Below are 27,191 nucleotides of genomic sequence, written 5' to 3'. Positions count from 1 at the left end.
CATGTGTACCAAGTTTCGCTGCCGTACGGAAAATTACAGCCCTCACTGGACCTCCATTGCTTCATGTCTATTCATAGTTATAAGAGAATAGTGAAAGGTGTCGGTTTGGAATACATGCCAGGCAAAAACAATTTGTTTCGTCGTTTCAGGTTCCAATATCACGTTATTGGTGAACATATTTAACATCTGTCATCTGATTGTGTTTAGTTAACAATTTGTATAGGTACTGGGTTCTACTCGCCGTCCATCACCACAACTTTGCTTCATGGCGTTTGGCCCTTGTGCGTTGCACTGCATTATATACCTTTCGTAGTTACTTCTCAGGGGCAATATAAGCTTCATGTGGTTCCCAGTACAGTGCTAAACGTATCGTCATTCATTTCCAGGTTCGCACATTCAAATTTGTAAACTGATACTCGTGAAAACCATATTTTATGCCTCTTTATGCCTAGCCGAGTCTCGGTCAACGACGCCAGCTTTGTTTGGCTAACAATGGGTTCAAATTCAGATCATGAAAGAGAACTCTCATATCATTTTATGGCTGGGTAAAGACTTCTGAAGTATCAGTTTTTGTACTGAACTTTAATTCACAAGTTTAAGGAGTGTCTCATCTCCAGTAACGTCTTTTCTAATATTTCTTGTCTGACGGTATTGGTTTACATCTGGACTGACTGCCATATTGAGCAGTGTTCTCTTATGGTAACCATTGTGTACAGTCAAACATCTGTACCCCACCGGGTATTGACGTTCAGAGGACCTGCGACACAGCTACGTTATGTTGGTTGTGTTCAGCAGTGGCCCACTTTTTTTGCTGTCAGGTGTACGAACAACTTAAAGCAAGAATATCTTTGAATGTACACTATATGAAAGGCTTATTTCAATAGAGGCACAAGTCCATTTTTGTTCATTTGAGATACAGAGTACTACAGTTAAATGAGCACTGAAAAATCTGCAGTTGAGATACCAGAAATATTCAAGCATATGGCTTCTTGCTAGAGATCAACCTTTATTTCTGTTTGGATCATTAACTTCAGAAGCTTTATAGGCAGAAAAGTGGAGGTAATGGACTTGTACCACAATTGAAATAAGCCCTTCATATATACTTAAATCTATTTACGACATCTATTCCATGTGTAATTATTGCAAATTGAACTAGAAAATGGCAATAACGCCGAAATAACCTGATACTACGAAAGAATAATAAACACTAAGAGTGAAAGGGAATTAACTATTCATTAATTGATAACAATTATGAGAACTCCTTTGTTCATCCATTTCCAGCTCTCCAATGCGTTAAGCTGTTTTTCATCAGAAACATAGAGCATTTCAGAGTACCTCTCTATATCGCAAAGACTGCCACAGTCAGCAGCCTGTCTGACCTCGATAAACGGCATGGTCAGTCGATGCCCTGTGGTTACATTGAAATGGTTTCAGGTTGACTTTATGTACCATACTGTGAGCAAGTGATGATGTTATACTGGTCCCAGGTGTTGAATGGCGCAAAAAGTTTTTCTCGGACAAGTCCTATCTCCCTGTCACTTTCTCTCTCTCTCTGAGTGTGTATGTGTGCGTGTGTGTGTGTGTGTGTGCGTGTGTGTGTGTGTGTGTGTGAGTGTGTGTGTGCGCGCGCGCGCGCGCACGCGCTCGTATCTGTATTAGGCTATTCGAAACTTTACCTGTTACAGGGCACTTCCGTCAATACGACTTTGGATCGCTACGAAACTTAAAGAAGTACGGCAGTACTTCTCCGCCAGATTACAACCTCAGAAATATATCTTCCCCCGTCATCGCCATGTATGGCAACGGTGACTGGTTCGTTGGGGAGAAGGTAAGTCCTTATACTAGTTTTTGTTTTGTTTTGTAAATAAAACTGCCTTTTCCTGCTGGTAGTCACTTTATTTATCTCATACTCGTTTCGCCTTCTCCTGTTCTAAGGCGTCATCAGTGGGATCTATAATGATAACAGTTTTGTTAATTATAGATTATCAAACAGTTCACTTCGCGATTTTTTGTAAAAAAAAAGTAATTACTTACGATTTGCTGATCTGCGTTTCCTCACATCTGGTCTCGAGGTCGGACTACCACTTTTATCACTGCCATATCTTTGTGTTCTCGCGTTCCACACATTGTTCACCACGTTTCTCACTATTTTTTGTGGTGGACTATTGTTCTTTTGTCATTCGATACAACTATTTCGTCGTACACTGTTTTTCACAGCGTAAATATTGCGACTCCATTACGTGTTTCATCTTCTTTGGTATGTTTACCTATTTGATGCCAACGTAAATAAGTATATGTTCGATACTAACTTCTATTTATGATGTTTATACCGTGTGTGTGTGTGTGTGTGTGTGTGTGTGTGTGTGTGTGTGTGTGTGTGTGTATGAGTGAGAGAGAGAGAGGGATAGAGCCGACTTCTTTTTTTTCGTGGGGGGGGGGGGGTGTACTAGCTGTTAGCGAGTGGCTGAAAACTTTGATGACAGCTGGACACCTGTTTTTGACTCTTTGTTTCAATATTCTGTGGAGGGGTTCGTGGATGAGTGAGTGTAAAGATGTTGGGTTCTATTATTATTACATTGGACAATATTATTATATAAATGCTTTTTGCGAACATTATTCTATTATTTTATCTATTAGTGTAAATAATGAATTGCTTGGCATGTGTACTTGGTCATTCAACAGGATTTTCCCTTCTGCTTTGGTTTTATGTATGTGGTAATTTTCTTGCATTGTCAGAAGGTGTTTTTTATTGTTGATTCTAATTATTTTCATGTCATCTTCTCTACTGGTTGGTTTGTGGTCATTTTCTCTTAGATGTTCTGCAAATGTGGAGTGGTTTGTCCCATATTTCCAGACACTCATGTGTTCCTTGTATCTGACATCAAATGTTCTCCCTGTTTGCCCTATGTATGTGCCTTCACAAGTGCTACACTGCAGCTGATATATACCTGCTTTCTGGTATATGTCTCTGTTTCTTTGTCAGTTTTGGGGTGTATTTTTGTATAGAATTGTCTGTTGTGTATGCTATGTTTATTCCCTGTGTTTTGAAAATGTTGATTTTATGGGTGAGTTTGTGTTTGTATGTCATTGTGTATCATCTTGTGTTTTCTTTCATCTTTTGCTGATTATCCTGTTATGGGACTGCGTGTTTGTGTTTGGTTCTGTTGTGTTGTTGTCTGTGGTTTGGAGCTTTCTACTTTTATTTTACTTTTAACTTTGTTGTTTAGCTTTGCGACTGTATTATTATTGTAACCATTATTTTGTGCTATCTGTATTATTATGCCCAGTTCTTTTTGGTAGCTTTCTTTGGTGAGTGGTACTGTGTTGAGTCTATGGAGCATGTGTCGAAGCGCTGCTTGCTTTTGTGCATGTGGGTGGTTCGAGGATTGGGAAATGATAATGTCTGTTGCTGTGGGTTTACGGTAAATTTCAAACATATGCTTACTGTTTTGTTTTCTGATTGTTATATCTAGAAAGTTAATTTGGTTGTTCTATTCTCTTTCAATTGTGAATTTTATGTTTTTATGTATCTTGTTGATGTCAGCATGTAGTTTTTCAATTTTTGTTTGTGGTTCATGTATTAAGCATAGCAAAACAACGAAAGCATCATCTCCTTGCTCATGGGCTCATTAAAGAATCAGAAAATCTGTAAATACCACTGCACCAACCTTTTTAACATAAAGCTTTGCGGTAGGTAGGAGCTGATGGTAGGATACAGGTGTGGGCGCAGACCCCAAGGAGCCATGGACCCAAGTTGTCTACAAGGCACCGCGCAAGCTAGTGGTGGCTCCGTATTGGTGTGGGCTGTATTTACGTGGAATGGAGTGGCTCCTCTGGTCCAACTGATTGACTGGAAATGGTTACGTTCGCCTACTTGCGTAACATCTGCAGCCATAAATGAACTTCATGTTCCCAAACTACGATGGAACTATTATGAATGACAATGCGCCATGTCACCGGGTCACAACAGTCTGGACAATTCGAGCGAATCATTTGGCCATCCAAAACGCCTGGCATGGATCCCATCGATTTATCGAACAATCGAGAGGTCAGTTCGTCCAACGTTCTCAATTATGGACGGGTGTGGAGGCAGCACGAGATATCCCATGACTTTTGTCATCTCAATGTAGGTACATGTAGACAAATGTACGACGGAAACGAATAGTCCAGAGATACGAATAGGCAAGCATCTGCAAGTCGTTCTTACTGTACAAGACTGGTAGAGTTCAACGCTCACTCACATAGTATCAACTGCAGGCTTGTTCATCCGAGGCTGCTGTCGCTGGAACTCTCTAACTGGAGGTCTGCCTTGCTTGGCGTTTGAGGACCTTATACAGGGTGGTTCAAAAGTAACTTCACACACTTTGTGGGTATAATTTGTGCATCAAAACAACAGCCAAATGTTAAATAATGTTTTTTCTGAATTTTCTTTATTTTCGAATTATGATGCATAATGTCATTTGTGGTAGGTATTACATGATGGTCAAGTACAGGCTTTTGGCATGTCGAGTTTGCCTGAATGTCGACTGTTGTTGATTTTGCCACATCTCTACACTGCTCAGTCGATTTTGGCAAGAAGCCCTTTTGTTTACTTGACTTTGGTGGGGTCCGTTGTACTTTATGACGCTGTTGTAGTGTAGCGGCTTCAGATGTACTACGTACATTCATTCTGACGGTAGTCATTGCGTACGGTACGATGACGTACTCACACGGTGAATCGCTAATACGCACCTCATTTACGGTGCAGAAGAAGGCAATGCACGAGCAGCAAGACAACTGCATATGGAAATGTTTCCGAACAGAAGACTACCAAACTATCCAACTTTCACACTTGTGGACAGGCGTGTAAAGGACTGGGCCATTCGGGGTGTGCCACTTTTAGGTCGGTCTCGACTGGATGAAGTGGGTGGTGAGAAGGAGCTCGTATATAGTACTGCTATTGAGAATATAGCGCAGCTACAACAGCGAACTTAAAATGGATGTAATGCTGTGCAGAATGAGATGAACAGAGTTTGATGATGATGATGATGATGTTTGGTTTGTGGGGCGCTCAACTGCGTGGTTATCAGCGCCCGTACAATTTCCCAATCTTTGCTCAGTCCAATTTCGCCACTTTCCTGGATGATGATGAAATGATGAGGACAACACAAACACACAGCCCCCGGGCAAAGAAAATCCCCAAGCCGGCGGGAATCGAACCGGGGACTCCGTGATCCAAAGGTAGCAACGCTAGCCACTAGACGTGCAGGTATGGTGAACGCTCAGAAGATGCACATGTGAGCATCTGAGAGTACTCCTGCAATTACACTACGAGGTATCGTTTTTCACTGAACACTTTATGCGGCGCAGTGGACGACCAGTAAGAACAATGCATTCCACGTTGCCTGACTGGCAGAGTGTATCGAGAGATTTTGGAACATGGATTGGGAGACCTCCTTCGTGATGTCGCACTTGCTACACGAACAAACTTATGGCTTATTCTCGATGGTAGCCCTGCGCATATCAGTTGGGGGACTAGATAGTATCTCAGTGTTGCTAATCCCGGTAGGTGGATCGGTCGTGCCGGACCAATTGCTTGACCTGCGAGATCTCCACATCTTAATCCCCTGCACTTTCAGTTTCGGGGCCCTCTCAAGGAGCCCGTGTGTAGTGCTGCTATTGAGAATGTAGCAAAACTACACTAGCTAACTAAAAACGGCTGTGCAACTGTGCAGAATGAGATGAAAGGAGCCTGCAACATTCAGAGAGATGTAAGACAGCGAGCACGTCACTGTTTTCGGCTATATGGACATCATTTTGAACATGTTATTGGGTACATGTACAATATGTACACTACTGGCCATTAAAATTGCTACACCACGAATATGACATGCTACAGACGCGAAATTTAACCGACAGGAAAAAGATGCTGTGATATGCAAATGATTAGCTTTTCAGAGCATTCACACAAGGTTGGCGCCGGTGGCGACACCTACAACGTGCTGACATGCGGAAAGTTTCCAACCGATTTCTCATACACAAACAGCAGTTGACCGGCGTTGCCTGGTGAAACGTTGTTGTGATGCCTCGTGTAAAGAGCAGAAATGCGTACCATCACGTTTCCGACTTTGATAAAGGTCAGATTGTAGCCTATCGCGATTGCGGTTTATCGTATCGCGACATTGCTGCTCGCGTTGGTCGAGATCCAATGACTGTTGGCAGAATATGGAATCGGTGGGTTCAGGAGGGTAGTACGGAACGCCGTGCAGGATCCCAAAGGCCTCGTATCACTAGCAGTCGAGATGACAGGCATCTTATCCGCATGGCTGTAACGGATCGTGCAGCCACGTCTCGATCCCTGAGACAGTATATGGGAATAAGACAACAACCATGTGCACGAACAGTTCGACGACGTTTGTAGCAGCATGGACTATCAGGTCGGAGACCATGGCTGCGGCTGCAGACAGGAGCGCCTGCGATGGTGTACTCAGCGACGAACATGGGTGCACGAATGGCAAAACGTCATTTTTACGGATGAATCCAGGTTCTGTCGGATGAATCCAGGTTCTGTTTACAGCATCATGATGGTCGCATCCGTGTTTGGCGACATCGCGGTGAACGCACATTGGAAGCGTGTATTCGTCATCGCCATACTGGCGTATCATCCGGCGTGATGGTATGGGGTGCCATTTGTTACGTGTCTCGGTCACCTCTTGTTCGCACTGACGGCACTTTGAACAGTGGACGTTACATTTCAGATGTGTTATGACCCGTGGCTCTACCCTTCATTCGATCCCTGCGAAACCTTATATTTCAGCAGGATAATGCACGACCGCATGTTGCAGTTCCTGTACGGGCATTTCTGGATACAGAAAATGTTCGACTTCTGCCCTGGCCAGCACATTCTCCTCATCTCTCAGCAACTGAAAACGTCTGGTCAATGGTGGACGAGCAACTGGCTCGTCACAATACGCCAGTCATTACACCTGATGAACTGTGGTATTGTATTGAAGCTGCATGGGCAGCTGTATCTGCACATCCAAGCTCTGTTTGACTCCAATGCCCAGGCGTATCAAGGCCCTTATTACGGCCAGAGGTGGCTGTTCTGGGTGCTGATTTCTCAGGATCTATGCACTGAAATTGCATGAAAATGTAATCACATGTCAGTTCTAGTATAATATATTTGTCCAATGAATACCCGTTTATCATCTGCATTTCTTCTTGGTGTAGCAATTTTAATGGCCAGTAGTATAGTTATGTTGGATTTCGGGTCCCTACGTGTCCTTGCTTTCTGAGAAGAATTAATTTTGTGTTATTTGTGTTGCACTTGTGATCCCTAATGTACTGCATAACTCTGAAATAAAATAGTTTGAGACAAAACTTTATTTAACATTTTACTGTTATTTTGATGCATACAGTACATCCTATATATGACGTTTGGGACTTGGGACTTGCAGATGGGACATGAATGCGTCGCTTTTTACCTCCAGTTGTTAATCGGTAAGATTAGCTAGTGTAGCAGAGCACTGGAGAGAGTGATCTTTCAGTGCCTTGAAGCGTTAAGACGTGTCTGGTTTTTTCAGTTCGTATGAGCTCGCAATGGACTGATGAAAGCGGTTGTAGTGTGCACCTCTACATAAGTCTCAAGGCTTACAGTTTTCTCTGACAACCTTTCATGATTCGGTCAGTACAATTTACAGGATACATAATGGGAAGAAGCATACCAAGAACCCACATTAGACGAGTAATTTAATTCGTAAGAATATAATTGTAACACCATCAGTTCAGTTTTTCTTTGCAATGGGCCAGAACCAATTACAATGGAGGCTAGAAGAAACTGTGGCACTGCATTTTCACATCTATCGTCGCGAGAAGCATCCGAACATACTGAACGCATATAGAATAGGACCTCATACTGTTTTTCCTGTGTGTGAGGACATAAAAAACATGGCATGTGCAAGATTTGATACTGTGCTCCACAGGAAACACACGGATTCGTTCCCATATGCCACACACACCATTACGCAATACAATGATTTTTGCAGTTCATACCGTTACTGCATCGGATGCAAGGCTCCACGCCAAACTACGCTGATGATTCAAATTATTACGACCATTGCTCACCGCGAGATTCAGTTCCACCTGGTTCGTGGGCGTATGAAGCGGTAAAGAAACTATGTACGCAGAGACGAATGGGATAGCATTCAAGCGATTATACGGGACACATATGGGGAAATCCACTGTCAAAATACTGAAGCACAAAATAATGAAAGAAATTATCTGTCTGGAAATGACTGTACGACAAGTTTTGATAAGCATCAAGCTGTTGTCGCTGAAAAGAATAGAAACAAACTGCAGGTTTGGAATTACAATCCTGCTTTCAGTCTGCCGAAACAAGCTTTCGTTGTAGGAAATACAACCCGATACCATCCAACAAGACGATCATGTACCTCTGATGAAATTTAATACGGGAGAATTTAATACAAAAAAGAATTAAACGAGTTTAGTAGTAACTAAATTCTCGATACTTCGCAACCACACATAACCTACCCCATTGCGTGTGGATACAGAAACTTATAACATCGCGCGAAGGATACTTAACAAGAATTGAGTCGTCTTAGACGGTAAGACTGATCTGAGAACAGTAAATAAGTTGGCAGTACCTTAACGGCAAGTTTGCACGTCTTAAAATCCACTCAAAACCGTCTTCATCAAGCACAGTAATTTAATCAGGACAGTTTGCTGCTTCAAATATAGCTTCAAAACCAGACAAGTCTAACGCTTCAAGGCACTGAAAGATCATTCTCTCCAATGCTCTGCTACACTAGGAACAAGAAGAAAGGCAATAATGGATGGGATCTTTTCGAAAAGACTAGCACAGGCCAGCATCTACCTCCGAGGCACGTAATTCCCTCCGGACCTATAGCTCACTAAAGACAAACATTTCGATGTAGTCTTTAAGTAAAGAGTTTGCGAGGGGTTGTCCTGTTAGTGTTTCATTTGTCATGGTCATCGGCGAACAGATGACGCACGAGAGATCTGTCTGTCCGTCCTATGTTTTGAATCTGTAGGCAGTGTGCTGAGTTGAGATGTGATCATTGTTTACCATGCCCCACTCACGTGTACATAGCCCTGTTGAGGAGCTTCAGCCATTTGAACAGGTTGGCGTTGTGTGTTTGGGGAAAGCTGGATGGATGTATCGACAGGCTGTTGAACATACTGAGCGCAACATAACGGTGGTATATTGCTGCTATCAACTGTCCTATGTGGAACATCCCCACACCTGTAGACCAGATTCTGGACGTCTGCGTAGTACAGACGAACGTTTACATCTACATATACATCTACATCTACATGGGTACTCTTGAAATCACATTTAAGTGCCTGGCAGAGGGTTCATCGAACCACCTTCATAATTCTCTATTGTTCCAATACCGCGCGGAAAGAACGAACACGTATATCTTTCCGTACGAGCTCTGCCCGTTTCTCCCTATGTACACTCCTGGAAATGGAAAAAAGAACACATTGACACCAGTTTGTCAGACCCACCATACTTGCTCCGGACACTGCGAGAGGGCTGTACAAGCAATGATCACACGCACGGCACAGCGGACACACCAGGAACCGCGGTGTTGGCCGTCGAATGGCGCTAACTGCGCAGCATTTGTGCACCGCCGCCGTCAGTGTCAGCCAGTTTGCCGTGGCATACGGAGCTCCATCGCAGTCTTTAACACTGGTAGCATGCCGCGACAGCGTGGACGTGAACCGTATGTGCAGTTGACGGACTTTGAGCGAGGGCGTATAGTGGGCATGCGGGAGGCTGGGTGGACGTACCGCCGAATTGCTCAACACGTGGGGCATGAGGTCTCCACAGTACATCGATGTTGTCGCCAGTGGTCGGCGGAAGGTGCACGTGCCCGTCGACCTGGGACCGGACCGCAGCGACGCACGGATGCACGCCAAGACCGTAGGATCCTACGCAGTGCCGTAGGGGACCGCACCGCCACTTCCCAGCAAATTAGGGACACTGTTGCTCCTGTGGTATCGGCGAGGACCATTCGCAACCGTCTCCATGAAGCTGGGCTACGGTCCCGCACACCGTTAGGCCGTCTTCCGCTCACGCCCCAACATCGTGCAACCCGCCTCCAGTGGTGTCGCGACAGGCGTGAATGGAGGGACGAATGGAGACGTGTCGTCTTCAGCGATGAGAGTCGCTTCTGCCTTGGTGCCAATGATGGTCGTATGCGTGTTTGGCGCCGTGCAGGTGAGCGCCACAATCAGGACTGCATACGACCGAGGCACACAGGGCCAACACCCGGCATCATGGTGTGGGGAGCGATCTCCTACACTGGCCGTACACCACTGGTGATCGTCGAGGGGACACTGAATAGTGCACGGTACATCCAAACCGTCATCGAACCCATCGTTCTACCATTCCTAGACCGGCAAGGGAACTTGCTGTTCCAACAGGACAATGCACGTCCGCATGTATCCCGTGCCACCCAACGTGCTCTAGAAGGTGTAAGTCAACTACCCTGGCCAGCAAGATCTCCGGATCTGTCCCCCATTGAGCATGTTTGGGACTGGATGAAGCGTCGTCTCACGCGGTCTGCACGTCCAGCACGAACGCTGGTCCAACTGAGGCGCCAGGTGGAAATGGCATGGCAAGCCGTTCCACAGGACTACATCCAGCATCTCTACGATGGTCTCCATGGGAGAATAGCAGCCTGCATTGCTGCGAAAGGTGGATATACACTGTACTAATGCCGACATTGTGCATGCTCTGTTGCCTGTGTCTATGTGCCTGTGGTTCTGTCAGTGTGATCATGTGATTTATCTGACCCCAGGAATGTGTCAATAAAGTTTCCCCTTCCTGGGACAATGAATTCACGGTGTTCTTATTTCAATTTCCAGGAGTGTAGATCGGTGCCAACAAAATATTTTCGCATTCGGAGGAGACCGCTGGTGATTGTCATTTCGTGTGAAGATTCCGCCTTTGTTTTAATGATGTCCACCCCAAATCCTGTATCATTTCAGTGACACTCTCTCCCCTGTTTCGCGATAACATAAAACGTACTGGCTTTCTCTGCACTTTTTCGAAGTACTCCGTCAATCTTATCTGGTAAGAATCCCATATCACGCAGCAGTATTCTAAAAGACGATGGACAAGCGTAGTGTAGGCAGTCTCTTTAGTAGGTCTACTATATTTTCCAAGAGTTCTGCTAATAAAACGTAGTCTTTCGCTAACCTTCCCCCACAACATTTTCTATGTATTCCTTCCAATTTAAATTGTTCGTAATTCCACAAGCTGCGACATTGTCGCGAATAAAACAGTGACCCGTATATACAATAAATTTCCTTTAAATTACGTCTATGGTCACAAACCTTTTGTTAACATATTACCAGTTTGGGTCCGTAATGACCATCATCAGATCTGTTTTATAAAAACAGATTCTGGATGTCTGCGTAGTACAGACGAACGTCTACATCTACATCTACATCTACATGGGTACTCTGCAAATCACATTTAAGTGTTTTTATAAAACAGATCTGATGATGGTCATTATAGACCGAACCCGGTAACCTGTTAACAAAATGTTTGTGGCCTAGACGTAAATTAAAGGAAACTTATTGCTCGTAATTGTGGCTGTTAGATATTTAGTTGATTTTTCTGCCTTTAGATTTGACTGATTTATCATGTAACAGATGTTGAACGGATTCCTTTTAGAACTCATGTTGATGACCTCACACTTTTCATTATTTAGGGTATAAGATGAACATCAACAAAAGCAAAACAAGGATAATAAAATGTAGTCGAATTATGTTGGATGATGCCGAGGGAATTAGATTAGGAAATGAGACACTTAATGTAGTAAAGGAGTTTTGCTATTTGGGGAGCAAAATAACTGATGATGGTCGAAGTAGAGAGGATATAATATGTAGACTGGCAATGGCAAGGAAAACGTTTCTGAAGAAGAGAAATTTGTTAACATCGAGTATTGATTTAAGTGTCAGGAAGTCGTTTCTGAAAGTATTTGTATGGAGTGTAGCCATGTATGGAAGTGAAACATGGACGATAAATAGTTTAGACAATAAGAGAATAGAAGCTTTCGAAATGTGGTGCTACAGAAGAATGCTGAAGATTAGATGGGTAGATCACATAACTAACGAGGAGGTATTGAATAGGATTGGGGAGAAGAGGAGTTTGTGGCACAACTTGACTAGAAGAAGGGATCGGTTGGTAGGACATGTTCTGAGGCATCAAGGGATCACCAATTTGATACTGGAGGGCAGCGTGGAGGGTAAAAATCGTAGAGGGAGACCAAGAGATGAATACACTAAGCAGATTCAGAAGGATGTAGGCTGCAGTAGGTACTGGGATAGAGTAGCATGGAGAGCTGCATCAAACCAGTCTCAGGACTGAAGACCACAACACAACAAGGGTCAATTTCCAATTTCGCACCATGCAGATATCTTTTCTAAATCGTTTTGCAATTTGTTTTGAGCTTCTGATGACAGCTACATCTGTAAATTCCCTAAGAGGGCTGCTCAGATTGTCTCCCAAATCGTTAATATAGATAAGGAACTGCAAAGGGCATATAACAGTACCTTGGGCAACGCCAGAAATTACTTCTGTGTGACTCCATGACTTTCTGTCAGTCATTACGAACTGGGACCTCCCTAACAGGAAATTAAGAATCCAGTCACATAACTGAGAAGATATTCCATAAGCATGCAATTTCACTGCAATCCGCTTGTGTGGTACAGTGTCTAAAGCCTTCCGGAAATCCAGAAATACGAAATCAATCTGAAATCCCTTGCCAATAGCACTTAGCAAGCGATGTTATCTAAATCCATGTTGACTGTGTGTCAATAGACCGTTTTCTTCGAGGTAATTCATAATGTTCGAACACAATATATGTTCCAAAATCCTGCTGCATATCGACATTAACGATATGGCCATGTAATTTAGTGGATTACTCCTACTACCTTTCTTGAGCATTGGTGTGACCTGCGAAACTTTCCAGTCTTGGGTACGGATCTTTCGTCGAGCGTACGGTTGTATATGATTGTCAAGTATGGAGCTATTGCATCAGCATACTCTGAAAGGAACATAACAGGTATACAGTCTAGACCAGAAGACTTGCTTTTATTAAGTGATGTATGTTGGTTCACAAGTCCGAGGATATTTACTTGTACGTTAGTCATGTTGGCAGTTGCCCTTGATTCGAATTCTGGAATATTTACTTCGTCTTCTTTCGTTAAGGTATTTCGGAATGCTGTGGTTAGTAACTCTGCTTTGGCAGCACTGTCTTCGATAGTATCTCCATCGCTGTCGCGCAGAGAAGGCATTGATTGTGTTCTTGTCGCCAGCATACTTTACATACGCCCAGAATCTCTTTGGATTTTCTGTCAGGTTTCGAGACAAAGTTTCGTTGTGGAAACTGTTATAAGTATCTGATATCTAAGTCCGCGGTAAATTTGGAGCTTCTGTAAAAGATTGCCAATGTTGGGGATTTTGCTTCTGTTTAAATTTGGCATTTTTGTTGGTTGTTTCTGCAACAGTATTCTGACCCGTTTTGTGTACCAAGGAGGATCAGCTCCGTCGTTTGTTAGTTTATTTGGTATAAATCTCTCAATTGCTGCCGATACTATATCTTTGAATTCAAGCAATATCTGGTCTACACTTACATCGTTAATTTGGAAGGAGTGGATATTGTCTCCCAAGAAGGCGTCGAGACAATTTTTATCTGCTTTTATGAATAGGTATATTTTTCGGCAAGATCAGTGCTCTGTGCGAGCAGCGTTGGCTGACCTAAGACCATGCAGGTATAAAATCGGGGTGCTTGTTGCCCCTGCTGTGTCGTCAGGCAGCACTGGGGACCATCTGCTTGCAACAGAATGAAGATCACGTGTGTCTCTTGCCAGGCTACCACTGACACCATGGCACCGCCGAGCACGGCCACTCTAGTGTCATGGAAGACTCAACTGGAGAGTTGAATGGTGCTCTGTTGTCTCCAGTGATGAGAGGGGGTTCTGTCTGTATGCGAGTGATGGATGTACACTTATGGGGCGTAGACCTGGAGACCGGGCTACTCTGTACTCGTCCACGGCTCATAAGTCGCACCCCAGGTTTCATGCGTTTGAGGCCATCAGTTACAATTCGTAGTCACATTGTAGCGTATGTGCAACAATTATGTAACGTAGCTACAACAAATATGCCTCTATGTTCGTCTGTGAAAATAGACTCGATAAGCAACCTGAGCTATCAGTAAGCGGAATCTAACCTGCATAAAACTGTGTGCGTGTTGCATGTCCTTTAAGCCCTCAACTGATCGTATCATGAAAAACTTAAAACTAAAATTTTGATAAGCTATCTGACTGCGCTTTTGAATAAGAATTTACGAGTGACTTGTGCAACGGAATTTACTGGATTAAGAGTACATGACACGTTGTGGTGTGACAGTGTCTCTGTTATGGCCGTAAGTTTGCACTCACCTCTTTCGATGACTGCCTTTTTCCATGTGGTTTACAGCAATTCACAGCAGCATGCAGCAGCAGCGGCAAGGGATTATTATTACTAAGAATGAATTTAATAAAAAGAGTTTTGCTTCGGTCCTGTTAACTACTAAATAACTTGTGAGAAGGGATTTCATAGAATAAGTCTATTTAAAACTTCAAATCATCATTACCTATAACGAATAATGTGGGGCGGCGGGTTGGAATTTATTGGTGGTATAAAATTTGTAGAATGTAGAAACACTTCATTTCCCGGCCGATTAACCATATGTGCGGTGGCGGGTGGAATTATTGTTCCTATTATTTATGCTGTCTTTTGCCGTTCTCAACACTGGCTCTCTAACTACAATATTGGGAACCAGAAAGTGATTAGCAAAACGTGAAGCCTGTAATTGGAATTCCTAGTGCCCACTTCATCTGAGAAACACACTGATAGCTGCAGCTTCTAGCTCTGAGAAATTAGGAGATTGTCTGGGATTCATAATCAAAAAACGATTTTCTAAAAATTCTCTGTATTCTGAAAGTCAAAGATAAAAAAACAAAAAGAAAAAAAAAAGAATCCACTCAATCTGACTAACAGAGCAGTTCAGAGTCTAATGCGCTGATGCGACTATAACTGTCCAAATTAAATGTTTAAGTGAATGCTCGCCACAATTTGATGATTAGATTCATCAAACGCCACATTAAATAATGGTAGAATGTTTGTCCCGCGGCGGCACGTGAAAATACGACATACGCAAACTGAAAACCGATAATTAAAGTCATCCCAGAATTAACACTTCACTCGAAAATGATTTCATGGTTACGCGCATCCCGAGTAACTTAATACGGCATCCGAGACTGTTTATAGCAAAGTTACCGACGCGACGCGACTCCCGACACAGATGGTGTGCTATTCAGCGTCTGGAAAGAACTGGGGCCTTGCTTCCTCTCGCAGCGTTCTTATATATAAAGCCGCGGTGCGGACGGCTAAGGGAACGCCTGATCAAATCGGCTCTCCCGACTAGCCGCTGGGCTAGTAATGCACCACATTAAGTTATTGAATAAATCATTGCTTCCTTTGCTGATGGCCGATGAAGCTCTCAATTTAAATGTGCTTTCAGCATACAGGTAAGTAATCATAATAAAAGTTTGACGTGGCTAAGTTAAATATTTTGGGCGAGAGAATTAATTTAATTACACTACACGCAGTAGACGAGTTCTGAACTTGCCCTTTGGAGATACGCTATCACTATAGTTTTATAGTTATTCAGTTGAAACTTCTCACATCTTTATGATTATAGCGGATCTCCATTCTACTTAAATATAAACATCCTAGCCTTATTTATTAGCCTACTTAATCTATCTTGCTTCCTTAATTTTTAAGACAAAAACCAGAAAATTATGAATTTCAACAAAATTTTTAATTTGTGAGATCCAAAGTACTGTTTCTATTAGATTATTTTGCAAAAGGAATCTAAATATAAATTTTTAAGTCTCTAGTTCTTTTCTGTAGCGCCAATGATTTTTACAGAAAAATGTCCAAATTTCGAAAATAATAAAGTTATCGAACTGATATTCAACACATATTAATTTAGTATTACTCCTGACATGTTAGAATCGTTTCAGGTTATTTACTTGATTTTAAAAGTATTGCGCAACATTTATGACATCAGAGCTAGTTACAGCGGACTGGCTGGCACACACTGGAAAGACTGATGTGAATTTACTATGGCGTGAGTAGGCTGCTTCCATACATCACCCTCTAATTAAATTTTTTTTAATGTTAATGAACGAAAAAAAATTAATTCAAAAAGGGAAGCAAGAGTACAGCTTAACTCCCTATGAAAATTAAAATTGTAATGTAAATATATAGAAATATTAAAAGAAAACTGATTACCTATTTTAATTATTTAAATTGCTGGCATGTTCACTGCCTCTTAAGCAACATTATCCCTCAAAATTTAAGCAAAATCCATGAAACACTTTGGCATACATATTGCCTTATACAAACAAACATATAAAAATATGTAAAATTACGAAAATCTTAAATTCATTAAATACATTTTTACATACACGAATTCAAAGAAAATAAGTTATTCATGATACATAAACAGATGATTATATCTTAGCAGTCTTTTCTAAACCTAAAAGAAATTTTACAATCATGACAATTTCATTTTTACACACTTAGTTGTAGCCGCTTTGACTTGCGTTCTACACTTCCATTCACAATGGTAGAGGAGGGGAAGTTGCTATGGTGTGCGTCCTTCACGTTCACTCTAAATTACATGGGGAAAGGGGAGGGGTCACTGTGAGTTGTGTCCAAGTCACTCCACGCTTTCATGCAGCTACCAGGCTGCCATTATCTGGTTTGTCCTGTAGAACAAACAAAAAGAGTGCCTCAGACTCCGTTCACTTAATATCTAAGGGTGGGTCACAATAAAATGGGGATATATACATTTTATCTTTCAATATGTTACTGGAAAAAAGTCAACAGAATTTTTTCAATTTTACTCTTGCGGTTACTTGACTGTCACAAAAGCGGTAAACAAATGGCTCAAAACGCCGTTAGTCACGTACTAGGGAAAATTTATGCTCAAGGCATACAATCATCAATCCTATTTAATTTCAATTTATTATTTCTGGGCTGGAACACTGGACCAATGCTCGGTACATTTCTGATACATTTGTATTTCATTTACTTAGCTGACTCATCTTCGATTACCTTATTCTTAGAGATAGTATGAGTATATTTGATTAGTAGTTGTTTTCTCAGCTTCTTTGTACATGTGAGTAACTTTTGGTAATAGTACAGTTCTGAGTGTCCAGAACACACTACATTTAGTTGACTACTAACTTCACTTATTGTTCCTCTGCTACTGTGTCAGTTCCACATCTGCAATTATGTGCTTACTTACTTTGAAGTGTATTTATGCTGAGCTATCAATAATGTTTCACGTCTGTCATTATGTTATTCAATTATGTTGCTAGTGTATGTACTTATTTAACACTCACTCTATTAACATTTAAAGCATAGGATAGCACATTTATTTCATATCTATAGTGTATTGCAGCTGATCAGTTTGCTCACGTGGCAATCCATTTCCACTCGATCGGACGCTGAAACTTCAGGTAGTCTCTCTCGACCTACCAGTAAAATTCATTAAGTAATTATGGACGAGCGTAATGCTAAATTCCTCAAACCTATAGGACACCATGAGCTGCTCTGTCTCGTCTAACATAAGGGTACCTATGGTCGCATTCACGCTTCCAACTCATAACCTCAATACGTGCAGGTGTGTCCTGTCACACACTACACCAAATAACGGCCAGCTCCAACCTTATAAATGTTTCAAAGACGTGTCCTTCACGTCTCAACCACAAACACTGTTCAATTTTACTACACTGCCATTCCTTGCTGCACAAGGTGAGTTTATTCTTACAACTTATCTGCATATTTTTCATAACACTAAGCAATCTCTTTTACCATTAATTAGTTAGCTCTACAGCATACAATAGGTTTCACTGCCACTTCAGATCCTGTTGGTACATGAATTTGTATATCTTTATTAAATATTGTTGGTGGACCATTTCCAATAAAACAACACTTTGTACTTACTATATTACCAGGGTTCTATACATAATTGTTACTCAAATACATTTGTATCTTAATTACGTCATACTTCTCTATTGTTTATGTCACAGTTAGGTTTGTCACATTAGGTATTTTTTTTCACTAATCGGTGGATAGAATGGTTACAGAACTCATGGCTGGATAGCCATGGCGGAAAGTTTTTGTATTAGAGAGTAAGCGCCGAAATTTTGGTGGATAGGAAAGATGAAGAATGAGTGAGACCTGAAATGGAAAGAAGATCTCACACAGCTGGGACTGCACAGCTGCCTCACTGTGTAGAGGTTACAGAACAACCTCCTCCCTACAGCATTCATTGGTTTCAGAAAATTTTCATATTGGAAAGAAGGGGTCGATTTTTTTTTTTTTTTTTTTTTAGACAGGAAAGATGAAGAGTGAGTGAGACCCGAAAAGGAAAGAAGATCTCACACAGCTGGGACTGCACAGCTGCCACACTGTGTAGAGGCTATAGAACAACCTCCTCCCTACAGCATTCATTACCTTATTATTGGCTTAATAGTCATACCGGAAGATTTTAGTATTTGAGAATAAGAGCCGAAATTTTTGTGGATAGGAAAGATGAAGAATGAGTGAGATCTGAAATGGGAAAGAAGATCTCACACAGCTGGGACTGCACAGCTGCCACACTGTGTAGAGGTTACAGAACAACCTCCTCCCTACAGCATTCATTTACTACCTATGACCACGCCACGTCGATCTGAAAATACCTTATGATGCCCTTTTAAAACCTGTCTTCTTCCTTCTGATTAGCTGAAATCTTATCGATTTCCTGCGATTTAGCTTCTATTTTGTCCAAAATAATTGCTTCTTCTTCTTCTGTGTTTAGCTTACTTGTATTAAGATTAACACCTTCGTCCCAATACCTCCTATTTTTCAGAACTCGTATAGGCAGCTCCCAATTGTCATCATTAGTTACTACATGTTTATCAATAAAAGGTACTTAATTACTCCGGTTATTGGCAAGACCATTTTTAACTGGCTTCTTTCAAAGTCAACAACTCTCTGATATTTTGACAAGAAATCTATGCCAATTAAAACCTCAATACTGAGATTGTTTACAATTAAACATGGATGATCAATTAAATTACCATTAATGTTAAAGGGCAGCAAAGCTTCTTCCTTTACCGTTTTTGACACCTTGCCAGTAGCACCAATTATTCTTAGTCCTGATACCCTCATTACTGTAAGCTTGTCTTTACCAGGTACTGCATCAAAGGAGGACTGAGATATCGCATTCACCTCACTTCCACTGTCTAAGAGACAACGTACATTGATACCCAACATATTCACTATTATTATAGGGTGGCTTATTCTAGGTTGTACAGGTGGTTCCTCAAACTCATCCAATGGTTCCTTTTGAATTTGTCTCCAACTGAAGTGATCGACATCTGTCTTCATTACATTTAGGTCAAAGTGTGTAGGGGTTTCCTGAATTACATTTTCAGCTGCCTTTTCCAGTCGATCTATTAATTTCAAATCGAAACACCTCACGACTTCATTACATTTAGTTTGCTGAACATGACCCAAATTACTGTAGTCTGAGCGATTCTGCGCCTCCAGACCGGGCATAACACTAGTTACAGCTAAACTACTTTTACTATTATCGTCGGGTTCCTTCTCAGGTGACAACTGGTCACAGCTACTGGGTTCATCGACCCCCAACAGGCTACCCTCTACATTCTCACTTACTTCCTGTCCTAAATCTATTAGTACATTATCAACGTCCTGCACAGGCACTTTAGATAAGAGCACATCATCCTCATCGTAAATATAAGCATGAATTTCTTCTGCTTCTTCACCTGACAATTCAGTATTTTGTAGCTCTTCCCTACCATTACACTGCTGCGTCTTCTCTTTCTCTTCCCACTTAGAAAGCGTCTGTAACACGGTATCTATCAAATACTGTGAGTGATCTAATATTTCTGTTGTATCCTTAGATGCTACCAACACTTCATCCACATGTTCAGTTTGAGTATTCTGATCTGTCTTACCAATTACCGTAATTACTGGCTTAGGAAAAGTAACCGCCTGGTGAGCGCCAGTATCCTCATAGACAGGAACTAGTTTTCCTGCCTCTGCCTACTATTGTTTCCTTTATTTCCATTATAGGTAACTGGCACAGCATTGCTTTCCGTACTGTTGCTTACCTGCATAATTTTGTTTGGAACAAAATTACTGTCATTTGGATGCCATTGTTGGTTCTGATAATTATTTCTCCAATTCCTACCTCTCTTAGGATGGCGAACACCTACTGTTCTGATGTTTACATCGCCATTTTGCTCGTTCTTAAAATTACTACTAGTGTTATTTAGATTTCTGTTGTTACATGCTTGCTCCTCATTGGCAGCCACACGCTCTACACGTTCCAAATACTCAATGAAACGATCCAGATTGTCTCTAGGGGCAGATATAATTCTAGTTTGCCAATACCATGGCAGTTTGGCTTAAAGACCTAGTATAATCATTTCCGGTTTTAGCTTTTCACCCAAATGTGACAAACGTGAGATCCATGACCTAGCAATCTCTTTAAAAGATTCCTTGCCTGCATTGAAGCGTTTTCCACTCCAAAATTCTCTCAACACTTCATTTTGCTTATTGCTAGACCAATACTCATTAATGAAAGCTGTTTTAAATTCCGCTAATGTTTTACACTTCAACATAACATCAGCTGACCAACGCATGGCGTCACCTGATAAATGGCTTCTAATAAATGGGATTTTCTCTCGTTCAGAGCAAGTTGGTGGAATCACATCTTCAAAATCGTTCCAGAAATCTAGCGGGTGGATATTTTTATCTGGATCCAACCGCTAGAACTGCCGACACCCGATAAAAGCGGCGTTTGCAGCTAAAACTTGTTGTATATTACCATTACCAGAAGTTACTGAAGCTACTTTACTCTCAATGTTAGCAATGTTAGTACTGATATTTTCTACTCTCATTTCAACATTATCTACTCTTTGCACAATATGAGTAGTATCAGTTTTGATTGCATTTACTTCTGCTTAACATATGTTTACTTTTATATTAACATCTTTAAACCTATCTGAGCACAGTTCAGACTCCGCCTCGATCTTTTCTGTTAACTTGTGCTCCAGCTTCGCATCTTCCATTTGGAAGTCTTTGCGAACCTCAGCAATTTCGGATTTTACTGTTTTATACATTTCAGAAAATTGTTGAGCAACTTTTTTCTTAATATCCTCATGGTTGTAATCAATTTTATAATTCAAATTGTCCAGATCCTCTTTCAACTTATTGCAACCAGCCTTGAAGGTATCCTCCATTACCTCTAATCGTTTATTAAAATTAGTTTGGCTGGCCACAATCTCATATTTTAATTCAGCATTATTGGTTTCTAATTTATTGTCCATTACCACAAACCGTTTATTAAAATTGGTTTGACTGACCACAATCCTGTTATTTACTCAATTATATTAGATTTTAATTCAGCATTACTGGTAGCTATTGCTGGTAATATAATATTTAAATCAATAGCCTCAGTATCTTTGGGTTGCTCACTAGCTGGCTTTTTATCACACTCAGGTGACGAAAAACACCAGAATCATCAAAACTAAATGAAACTTCTGATTGATCAGTCATACCTAACTTCTCCTTCTTAAACTCTACCATCTCTGATGACTGTTTCGTTTTTAACTCATCAGATAAACTATCATCCAATAAATTAACAATTTGTGCTTTCTGCTTTACTACAGAGGTCTCTATTATTGAATCATTGCCCCTTTTCACACTACTGCCAGGAGACAATATTTCATATTTCACCTCAACATTACTATTTTCATGCATATTTACACTTGAACCGTTGTCTGGATTTACATTTCCTTCAACAGACATAGGCTCTAATTTAAGTTTAACCTCGGTTTCTTCTGGCAGTTCCATTTCCGACCGTCTTTTAGTGCAGGTTAGTAAAATTTTTAACAGCTTTTCACTTAACTTAGTTCCTTCTGCACGACGTATGGCGTTGCCTGCGCGGCGTACCAGGATTACTGATGTGACGCAGCGCGTTGAACTGCAGACGGCACTCCGACGGCTGTTGTGTGTTTGCGTGGCCCGCAACTGCAGGCGCGGCTCCGGCTGCTCCGGCGGACGACTGCAGTGAGGCTAAACTGGCTTCGCTCGATGCCGGCAGCGCCGCTAGACTCAGTGCCAGCTCCGTCAATCCAGATGCGTTGTTAATCCAATTACGTCGTCCACATGCACACGTCACTATCACTGTTTTATTACTCAGTTGCGTGTCGCATTTCACTCCCGAATCCGAATATTTAAAAATCACTTTCACTTTTACTCAGTTTCTTTCTTTCCCGGCGATGCACCATATGTGGGGCGGCGGGTTGGAATTTATTGGTGGTATATAATTTTGTAGAATGTAGAAACACTTCATTTCCCGGCCGATTAACCATATGTGCGGTGGCGGGTGAAATTATTGTTCCTATTATTTATGCTGTCTTTTGCCGTTCTCAACACTGGCTCTCTGACTACAATATTGGCAACCAGAAAGTGATTAGCAAAACGTGAAGCCTGTAATTGGAATTCCTTGTGCCCACTTCATCTGAGAAACACACTTATAGCTGCAGCTTCTAGCTCTGAGAAATTAGGAGATTGTCTGGGATTCATAATCAAAAAACGATTTTCTAAAAATTCTCTGTATTCTGAAAGTCACAGACCAAAAAAAAAAAAAAAGAATCCACTCAATCTGACTAACAGAGCAGTTCAGAGTCTAATGCGCTGATGCGACTATAACTGTCCAAATTAAATGTTTAAGTGAATGCTCGCCATAATTTGATGATTAGGTTCATCAAACGCCACGCTAAATAATGGTAGAATGTTTGTCCCGCGGCGGCACGTGAAAATACGACATACGCAAACTGAAAATCGATAATTAAAGTCATCCCAGAACTAACACCTCACTCGAAAATGATTTCATGGTTACGCGTATCCCGAGTAACTTAATACGGCATCCGAAGCTGTTGATAGCAATGTTACCGACGCGACGCGACTCCAGACACAGATGGTGTGCTATTCAGCGTTGGAAAGAACTGGGGCCTTGCTTCCTTTCGCAGCGTTCTTATATATAAAGCCGCGGTGCGGACGGCTAAGGGAACGCCTGATCAAATCGGCTCTCCCGACTAGCCGCTGGGCTTGTAATGCACCACATTAAGTTATTGAATAAATCATTGCTTCCTTTGCTGATGGCCGATGAAGCTCTCAATTTAAATGTGCTTTCAGCATACAGGTAAGTAATCATAATAAAAGTTTGACGTGGCTAAGTTAAATATTTTGGGCGAGAGAATTAATTTAATTACACTACACGCAGTAGACGAGTTCTGAACTTGCCTTTTGGAGATACGCTATCACTATAGTTTTATAGTTATTCAGTTGAAACTTCTCACATCTTTATGATTATAGCGGATCTCCATTCTACTTAAATATAAACATCCTAGCCTTATTTATTAGCCTACTTAATCTATCTTGCTTCCTTAATTTTTAAGACAAAACCAGAAAATTACGAATTTCAACAAAATTTTTAATTTGTGAGATCCAAAGTACTGTTTCTATTAGATTATTTTGCAAAAAGAATCTAAATATAAATTTTTAAGTCTCTAGCTCTTTTCTGTTTACAGAAAAATGTCCAAATTTCGAAAATAATAAAGTTATCGAACTGATATTCAACACACATTAATTTAGTATTACTCCTGACATGCTAGAACCGTTTCAGGTTATTTACTTGATTTTAAAAGTATTGCGCAACATTTATGACGTCAGAGCTAGTTACAGCGGACTAGCTGGCACACAATGGAAAGACTGATGTGAATTTACTACGGCGTGAGTAGGCTGCTTCCCTACAATAATAGACAATGACAATTACAATGACATAGCTATCAATAACGGCTGAGTGCCAGATTAACAAGTGATTTCAGTTTCAAAATTACATTAACATTTAATAACCACAGCGTGCCGGCCGTTGTGGCCGAGCGGTTCTAGGCGCTTCGGTCCGGAACCACGGTCGCAGGTTCGAAACCTGCCTCGGGTATGGATGTGGGTGATGTCCTTAGGTTAATTATGTTTAAGTAGTTCTAAATCTAGGGGACTGATGACCTCAGATGTTAAGTCCCATAGTGCTTAGAGACATGTGAACCATTTTTGAACCACAGCATATTTATTAATTAGATGTGGATAATAGTTATTATTGCTTGGAGGATAAGGAGGCTCCGCGGGACTGCTACGGTCGCAGGTTCGAATCCTGCCTCGGGCATGGGTGTGTGTGATGTCCTTAGGTTAGTTAGGTTTAAGTAGTTCTAAGTTCTAGGGGACTTATGACCTAAGATGTTGAGTCCCATAGTGCTCAGAGCCAGTTGAACCAGTTGATAAGGAGGCTCGTTTAACAGACAAGCAAAACATGGGATTATTGCAAACTCGGATTAACAATCACCAGCCTAACCCTGCAATTGCTTTTGCGCTATGCTCGCGAATTTTACCTTGAATGCCATCTTCAAGCGTAGTTAAGACATCTAAATCTCTCCTGGCTACATAAATGAAATCAGGCCTTTATTGTGGTGAGATCTGCCATCAGCGACGTGAGGACAGCATGACACGCCTTCTGTCTTCGAGCTCTCGAACGACACCGCTACTTGCACTCTCGCAGACGGATCTCGTCTCACAACAACGCTTGGAATCGCGGTCCCATATTTCGCCCTCAATTGTTACTATCGGTATCTGAGTGCTTACACAATGCAAAGAATAACGTTAAGATGGCTATATTGTTTTCAATTTAATGGAGACTTCTGACACACTCCTTACAACATCTGGTGTTTCTGCAGGGTAATGTAACCAGTGCCCGCTAAACTGCAAGGGCTGTTAACCCTGTGCTACTGCCATTTCTTCGAAAGAAAGCTGATGTGCTTCTTCAGCCGTAAAATGCACGTCTGCTGTTTCAGCAGATCTATCGCCTGTTGAACACGTATGGGTCATGATGAAGCGGACACTTACTCGTTCTCCAGGGCCTGCAGGAACCACAGAAATTCGACAAAAGGCGCAACGTGGTTGGGACAGTGTATATCCGACTGTTTGGGCACCATTTACTGCGACATGTGTGTTTTATTTGGTCTCAATTTCTTGTCATTCCCTCCTACAAAGATTAAATACTTCCCGCCGCACTTGCCTTCAGGGCTTTGCATTCCATTCCAGCAGTTTGTACTGAAGGTGTGGAAGCTTAATATCTCAGAGGTTGTTTTACAGTAAATATTACAGACCTTAAAGAAGGTAAAAGAGGTACTAAGAAAATAAAGGAACCAATAACAGGCACCTTTCGCCGTCTACATGGATGTATTTCAAAATTCCTATCGAATTCAAATAATAACGCGCTCTTAATTTCTGCTGTATACCCGACGCTTCTGTAAATATATCTAATAATATGTAATAACAGCCCAGGTGCAAAATTTTGTCATCCTTGTAATAGTCTCATTTCTTGATCATGGTTAACATTTAGACAGTAGTGTACGATTGTCTAGTTGTTGGAAATCCTGAAGATACTGGTGATGCAGTAACAAGATGCGACCATATCTATCACAGAAAAGGCACTGCCTCTAATAATACTCGTCTCTGCCCGCAGGATGTGAAGCGCCTAGCCAATGCCACGCCGCCTAGTGTCCAGTTCTACCGCGTGCCGGAGGACGGTTTCGATCACGCTGACTTCCTCACCGGCAAAAACGCCCCCACTCTAGTCTACCCTCTCGTGCTGGCTGCCTTTGCCGGTGAAGACATCGGTGCAAGTAAAGACGTCAACGTAGACACGGATTCGACCAGCAGGACGTCGATGCGACTGTCGGCGCCGACCCAGCGTTCACGGCCGGAGGGGAGGAAGGAAAGGAAACAGCTGACGGCGAAGAAGACAGTTCCTAAAGTCGGCAGCTCGCTGCGAAGCCGGTCGGGCAGACATCAACGCTTGTAGAGGCGCCATAAATATCATATCGAATGTAAAAATGTTACACGTTATAAAGACTACAAGCAGCAGTACATGTTCTATTTCCCTCCTCTCCTTTCCACCATGACATAAGCTGACCAGAAAAAATTGTAGTTGCCAGTTTAACAGAAGGGACAGCTATCTTTGGAGCACTGTAGATGTTATGGAACTGGTATCAGGCTGCTATGTCACACTCCTCCGCTGACGTAAGTAACGGCAATGAAGTGGTAGGCAAGTACCAGTAAATTGTATGGATTCAGTGCTGTAAAACTGGTGAACACAGTGGCGTGACGGAACAGAAGAAATGAGCTACCTTGTGTGTATGTGACCACCACTTTCTTTTTCTTTCGTTCGCTTGTGCCTTGTTCCCGCAGTGACACAGGGTTGGCATGGTTAATTGGATCTGGCAAGGTTAATTGAAGGGGTGGCCGGATGCCCTTCCCTCCGCCATCCCGTACCCCCCAGGATGGAATTAGTGTACCCCAACTGTCTGCGTCTATAGTAATCCATGGGATAGTGTGAATGTGTTCAGATGTCTGCGAGCCGTGTAATTGAGGCGGGACGTGGGAACCAGCCCGGTATTAGCCTAGTGGGATGTGGGAAACCGCCTAAAAACCACATCCAGGCTGGCCGGCACTCCAGCCTCCGTCTTTAACCCGCCGGGCGGATTCGATCCGGAGCCGGCGCGCCTACCCGAGTCCAGGAAGCAGATTACCACTCTCGGCTAATCTGGCGGTGTACATGTGACCACCACCTCACCGTGAATTAAGCTGCTGATTTGTTGATGTATCAGTTCAGACTGTTCAAGGTGTCTACTGTTAGTGTACCACTCAGACGCTCATCATCGCTAGTGGCACGACAGCTCTTTGTGCACTTTGGCCTTCTGTAGAAAAAATTTCCATTCTTTCCTGTTTAGCGGCAAACTCCTCCAGTTCTGAATTCCAGTTTTCCATATGTCCTCTCGAAAACCTTCCTCACATCTTAGCTTCTAACCTGCTGGTACCTTCACACTGCAGTGCATATCTTCTTAATTATTCTGCCACTATCTCTCAGTACAAGCCCTCCCCTTCCACCCTTTCATAC

The 27,191-nt window shown here is 42.0% G+C and overlaps 1 protein-coding gene across 1 annotated transcript in view; it reads left to right on the top strand.

The window, feature by feature from the left end:
• LOC126094767 (lipase 3-like) overlaps positions 1-26,127 on the top strand; it is a 157,530-nt gene extending 131,403 nt beyond the window's left edge. The window contains exons 7-8 of the mRNA XM_049909317.1: positions 1,686-1,828; positions 25,758-26,127. Of these exons, the coding sequence (XP_049765274.1) occupies positions 1,686-1,828; positions 25,758-26,096 (482 nt within the window). The 3' untranslated portion in view covers positions 26,097-26,127. The remainder of the gene's footprint in view (positions 1-1,685; positions 1,829-25,757) is intronic.
• The last annotated feature ends 1,064 nt before the right edge of the window (positions 26,128-27,191 follow it).

The sequence above is a fragment of the Schistocerca cancellata genome, chromosome 8 (assembly GCF_023864275.1).
Source record: "Schistocerca cancellata isolate TAMUIC-IGC-003103 chromosome 8, iqSchCanc2.1, whole genome shotgun sequence".
NCBI classification, from domain to species: Eukaryota; Metazoa; Arthropoda; class Insecta; order Orthoptera; family Acrididae; genus Schistocerca; species Schistocerca cancellata.
The sequence above is the reverse complement of the archived record's forward strand: the minus strand, read 5'-3'. Positions and strand labels throughout refer to the sequence as shown.